The following is a 6817-nucleotide window of genomic DNA, read 5'->3' on the forward strand; positions in this document are numbered from 1 at the left end:
TTCATTTAATATTTTCATTTCTTATAAGTATTATATAAGTTAAGCATATCATGTCCTCAAGCTCGAACATTATTTGTTGGCTTGCAAGTTCCACCCAAGTCAACCACACATCTTCCATCCGTTCGACAATTCACATAAATCAAAACTTGCCCAAAATTTCCATGTTACTTGTTGATGATAGAACTTGCACAACCGTTAAGTCACTTGTGTCAGTGAGCATTTAAGCCTTTTTAATCGTTTTTGTGTTTGAGAACTCGGGAAATGTTGTTATCAAACTAACACGCCCAATACCTATGTATGCCAACATATGGAGGCAAAATGGTCAAACAAACAAGTTCGAATGAATACAAATAGCTATATAGCCGTTTTCGAACGACTATTTATTTTTTCCAAATGATAATAACCTGTTATCTGGTCTTTCATCTGTTAAAAAACCAATTTTGCTTGAATCGATTCCTGACTAGAAATCCCAAATTGGTTTCTAACCTGCGATTCTTTTCGGTTCCTGAATAACCAGTTCCAAAACGGTTTGGCTTAACAACCAGTTTTGGTTTTTGAGGGCATGTTTGGCTAAGCTTTTCCACCCCAACTTGTAACTTATTGACTTTTACAAAAAGCTAATAAGGAGATTTAGTGTTTGGCAAAGCCAAAAGGACTTTTTAAAATGACTTTTTGTATAGGAGAAAAAGTCATTTTTGAGAAGTTAGGATGTTGTGACTTTTTGAGGAGCATATAGCTTTTCAAACACTTTTAGTTATTTTACATCAATAAGCTAAGCCAAACACTTTTTAAAAAACAACATATTGACTTATTGGTTTTTCCCACCCCATAAGCTAATCCAAACGTTTTTTTAAACTCCTTTTCAAAAAGTCATAAGTCAATAAGTTCTTTTTACAAAAAACCCTTTTTTACTTAAATAAGCTTACCCAAACATGCCCTAAAACACTTATTTTGCGCACCTCTACATAAGGGGAGTGGGGGTGGTAACACTTGCAAAAATTCTATATCACTCACAAACATCCAATCAACTTCCGTCATGTCATCAACCATTTTTCCATCACTCACATCTTTTTTTAGTGGCAATGATCATCACTCACAACACCCAACAATAAACCCTCACACCCCCTCACATCCATTTATCACTCACACCCCCATAACGCGCGTGAAGTTTATCACGCTATTTAAGTTCCACGCGTGAAATTGAGAGGTGGCGGTGGTATCTTCATTTCCATCACTCGTTATATTGTGCCATCACGTGCAAATAGTTTACCACCCCGCCTCCCCTAAAACAGGCATATATATATATATAGGGGCTGGTTATCGTACAAATGCGCTTATCGTACATTACGTACGCTACAATCTCAGCCGTCAGATCATCTTCGCGCATTGAAAATCGCATGTTGTTTTTTTGTAACAATTTCGCATGTTGGGATTTTAACATGCGATTTCATCAAAATTACCACATGCGAAATTGTTACAAAAAACAACATGCTATTTCATCAAAATTATCACATGCGAAATTGAATTATTACATGCGAAATTGTTACAAAAAAACAACCTGCTATTTCATCAAAATTATCACATGCGAAATTGAATTACCACATGCGAAATTGTTTCAAAAAACAACCTGCTGTTTCATCAAAATTATCACATGCGAAATTGAATTACCACATGCGAAATTGTTACAAAAAAACAACCTGCTATTTCATCAAAATTATCACATGCGAAATTATTACAAAAAAAAATATGCGATTTTCATTGCGGGAAGATGATCTGACGGCTGAGATTATAGCGTACGTAATGTACGATAAGGGAATTTGTACAGTACCCCTTACCTATATATATATATATATATGGAGGGGCTCATGCGAGAACCACCCTTATTGTGAGAACCTTGAGAACCAATGTGAACACAACCTAAAATAGCTAAAAAAACCTAACCCCCCCCTCCCCAAAAAAAAACCTAACCCTCCCCCCCAAAAAAAAACCTAAACCCCCCTCCCCCACCCCTCAAAAACCTAACCCCCCCCCCCCCCACCCCAAGCTAAAATGCTAAAAACTAAACCCCAAAAAAACCTAAAAAAATAAAAAAAATCTAAATTTTTTTTAATATTTTTTATGCTCAAATCGTTACTTTTAGTGGCCAAATTTTTTTTTTTAAAGTTTTTTTTTTCCTTCGAAAAGTAGCGATTTTTATATAAAAAATATTAAAAAAATTTGTGTGATTTTTAGCTATTTTTAGGCATTTTTGGTGTGTTCACATTGGTTCTCGCGGTTCTCACAATAAGAGGTGGTTCTCGCATGATCTTCTATATATATATATATATATATATATATATATATAGGGTAAAGATAGTGTAAAAATGGCCTAAAGTGTGAGAAGTGTGAGAAGTGTATTATAACACTATATATAATACTATATAACACCATATAAACACCGTATAACAATATGTAACACCATATAATACCATATAACACTATGTAACACTATATAACATTATATAACAAATATAACACTATACATCTATCATAGACATGCTATCAGACAACCTATAGTGTTATATTTGTTATATAATGATATATAGTGTTACATAGTGTTATATGGTGTTACATATTGTTATACGGTGTTTATATGGTGTTATATAGTATTATATATAGTGTTATAATACACTTCTCACACTTTGAGCACATTTTACAGGATCCTCTACCTATATATATATATATAGGACAAAGTTCCGTTAGGAACCACCCTTTATTGCGAGAATCGCGAGAACCAATGTGAACACAACCAAAAATGCCTTAAAAATAGCTAAAAAACACACAAATTTTTTTTAATATTTTTTATAAAAAAATCGCTACTTTTAGTAGCAAAAAAAAATTAAATTTTTTTTTGCTACTAAAAGTAGCGATTTCAACATAAAAAATATTTAAAAAAAATTAGTTTTTTTTCGGTTTTTTTGGGGGGTTTTAGTTTTTAGCATTTACCTTGGGGGGAGGGGGGTGTTAGGTTTTTTTTTTTTTTTTTTTTTGGGGGGGGGGGGAGGGGGGTAGGTTTTTTTAGGGTTTTTTTAGCTATTTTAGGTTGTGTTCACATTGGTTCTCGCGGTTCTCGCATAAAGATGGTTCTCGCATGAACCTTACCTATATATATAAATATTTATATATATATATATATATACCCCAATATTCACAGGTTACAGACAGTTCAACGTACAACTACAACATGTAATTGGGAAAGATCAGGGGCGGATGTAAAGAGGAACAAGGGGTAGCCTCCGCTACCGCTTGGTCGGAAAATTTTTGACGTTTTTAGTGTAAATTTTGGAAAAATTTGACGTTTTTTCGATTTCGTTACCGTCTATTTATAAAACGTTACCGCTTGGTCAGAATTCTAGATCCGCCACTGGGAAAGATGACTTTTTTGCTGCCATTTATAAAGAAGATGCTCGAAAGTTTGACGGGTCACAATTGTTATTTCTTCGTAGACAAGCTTTCATGATACTTTAAAATTCCTATTTCCCCAGAGAATCAAGAGAAGACTACTTATATTTTACCATACAGGTGGAGGGGAGTTTGACCAAAAATTCTGAGTGGGCGGAAAGTGGGTCAAGTTATTCTACAAAGGATTCTCCAATAACCTAAAACTAAATCCACTACATCACCACCAAAAACCTAAACACCCACCCCCACCCCACCACCACCCAAAAACCTAACCCCCCACCCCCCCCCCCCCCCCCGCGGCAAAAAAACCAAAAAAAAAAACTATACCTCACCAAAAAAACCTAACCCCCCCCCCCCACCCAAAAAAACCTAACCCCCCCCCACCCCACCCCCCAAAAACCTAAAAACAGATCTAAAAAAAACTAAACACCCACCCCCCACCACCACCCAAAAACCTAAACCCCCACCCCCCACCCCCTCGGCAAAAAAAAAAAAAAAAAAAAAAAAATTGGTGTGGGTGATGTGTGTGTGTGTGTGTGGGGGGGGGGTTATGTTTTTGGTGGTGATGGATGTTTAAGTTTTTTTTTTTTTTGTAGTGGGGTTTTTTTGTGTAGTGGGTTTTTTTAGGTTATTGGACACTTGTCACTCTATAAATCATTCTTACACTTCTTACAATTAGGATCCTTTGTATTTGATCCTAATCCGGCGGAAAGTCATGGGATACAGTTTATATATTGTATAAATATTTATGCAAAATAATTGGGGGGACAATCCTATATAATTTAAAATTTTCAAATGAAAAATAGAAAATTTTACATCTCTAACCAAAACATTCGGGACGGACACCATGTTATGTGATCTGCAAAACTATCTAACTTTTAATATTTAAAACTAAATTGGAGCTATACACGCACGAGTTAGGATCCTGTAAAAAAGACCCAAAGTGTGAGAAAGGTAAGAAAGAATCTCAGCCATTAGATCTTTTGATCTAATAGTTGAGATCAATAGGGACCAAAATGTAAAATATTTTTATTAATTTGGATTGAATTGAAATATCTAGGGGCATTTATGTCTTTTTATCTTCATTTTGTAAATCAAAATCCCTACAATTTCGTTCTCTCTCTATCATACGTTCCTAATTTCTCTCTTTCTCTCTCTTTCTTCTTTGAGTAGCGAAGAAGATGGATGTTGATCTGAACCAGCGACGGTTGGGTTTACGGTGTGAAGGGTGGTGATCGGAGACTGAAGAAGACGGCTGAGGACGAAAGCCGACGACGGGCGATGTTGATGTCCGATGGGGAATTACGGTCCGGCGCCAGCGATGTTGATGTCCGATGTTGATGTCCGACGGGCGATGTTGATGTCCGATGTTTGATGTCCGACGGCCGATGTTGATGTCCGGCAGCAGTGGTAGGACAATTATTGGTGGTGCAGCAGTGGTGGTGCCGGAAGTGGCAGTGGTGGTGCCGGAAGTGAAGAAGATGATACAGATGTGTTATTTTTTTCTTTTACTGAATGGTGTTATATCTTGTACTGAATGGTGTTATTTTGTGTACTGAATGGTGTTTTTTTCTTTTCTGAATGGTGTTTTTTTTTCTGAATGGTGTTTTTTTACTGAATGGTGTTATATTCTTGTACTGAATGGTGTTTATTTTATTTACTGCTGAATGGTGTTTTTTTGTGCTGAACGGTGTTATTTTTTGTGCTGAACGGTGTTATTTTTGTGCTGAATGGTGTTTTTTTTTTGTGCTGAATGGTGTTAAATTTTGTGCTGAATGATGTTATTTTTGTGTGAATGGTGTTTTTTTGTGCTGAATGGTGTTATGTTTTGTGCTGAATGATGTTTTTTTTGTGTGAATGGTGTTTTTTTTGTGCTGAATGGTGTTATATTTGTGCTGAATGGTGTTACATTTTTTCTGAATTGTGTTATATTTATAACACCATGTATGAACATGCTCTGAATGGTGTTATATTTATGGACGGTTATAATTCCTTAAATTAAGGATTTTCTCTCTCCAAATCCTTAAATTAAGGATTACCATATTTAAATTTGTTAATGCATTTACAATCCTACCCTTTTCAATTAATTTTATCTAGTGGTTGAGATTCTTTCTTACTTTTCTCACACTTTTGGTCTTTTTTACAATAACTCCACCCATACACGCACTTAAAAAGAAACCGCCCATCTGCCGTTCCCGAAAAAAGAAAAAAAAAAGGAAAAAAAAGAAATCGACAAAACGAAGAACAAACGCACTAAAGTATTACAGTGACGACGATAATGACTAGAGGTATATTCTAGTTTATTCCATTTTATTTTATATTAAATTTAAAGATAAACGGCACCCTTTTCCTTCCGACAAAACCACCATCGACCATTACATCCTGATGTTCACACACTGACGGATATTCAACTAAATACGGGATGAGAGTTTTAAAGAAACAAATAACAAAAAGATCGTCAAACCCTAAATTCTTAATCAATAAACAGCATTCACTCTACATAATAAAGCCTCTATGTTACGAACCACAACATGTGTCGCATATAACGTTTATAAAAACTTTATGAATACAGATGACCTAATAATAAAATGTTACATTTACCAACATTTCTACACCCAAAGAAAATTAATATACAATCTCTATATAATTTCTCTCAGAATTCAAAAACTCCCATTTAACAATTCGATTCATGATCTCTGAACAGTTGCCGATTCAATAATCTTCTGAGCAGCCGAAAGCTGTTCCATCAACATAACCAGACGCTCTCTGTATGCACGCGCCTGATCCACGGCCTCGGCTTCAAGCTCTCCCAGCTGCGAACACAGACGCTCCTCCGCGTCCTCCGCCACGCGCAGCCGCTCCCACGTGTTCTGCAGCTCCATCTTCATCTTCTCTTCTCTCTCTATACTCCTTTTCAATTCTCTCTCTAGTTCCTCGTTTCTTCTTCTCAATACCTCCTCCTCCGCCACCGTCTTCGCTGCAGCAGACCGGTGGTTTTGAACCGCCGGAACAACGAGGCTTGGCGCCATTTTTAATATATGAAAGAAAGGATGATTTTGGTTTGTTGGCTGATTTGGTTGTGGTACTGGTATGGTCTCTCCTTTGATAACCGGTTTATTTATAGAAGTAAACTGAGGATGTCCAGGTTCAATGTATCTGAGATATTTCGTTTTGTTTACATTCTAGACCTTTCTGTTTATGATAATTTACGGATGTAGCCTCCACAATATTATATTCTTATCTCTTTTATGTGGATGTTAATGACCCGACCTTCTTAAAGTATATATTTTCTTTAGAGTTAAATGCTATTTTAGCCCTTATGTTTTGGGTTATTTTCTCATTTTAGTTCAAAATTTTTAGTTTTGTATGTGGGTTT

The 6817-nt window shown here is 35.9% G+C and overlaps 1 protein-coding gene across 1 annotated transcript; it reads right to left on the reverse strand.

Annotated features, from left to right (window-relative positions):
- Positions 1-5896: 5896 nt before the first annotated feature.
- On the reverse strand, positions 5897-6551 carry LOC110872984 (protein RESPONSE TO LOW SULFUR 3). The gene has a single exon (XM_022121884.2). The coding sequence runs from the start codon at positions 6468-6470 to the stop codon at positions 6129-6131; it is 342 nt and encodes a 113-aa protein (XP_021977576.1). The 5' UTR covers positions 6471-6551; the 3' UTR covers positions 5897-6128.
- Between the last annotated feature and the right edge of the window lie 266 nt (positions 6552-6817).

The sequence above is a fragment of the Helianthus annuus genome, chromosome 8 (assembly GCF_002127325.2).
Source record: "Helianthus annuus cultivar XRQ/B chromosome 8, HanXRQr2.0-SUNRISE, whole genome shotgun sequence".
NCBI lineage: Eukaryota > Viridiplantae > Streptophyta > Magnoliopsida > Asterales > Asteraceae > Helianthus > Helianthus annuus.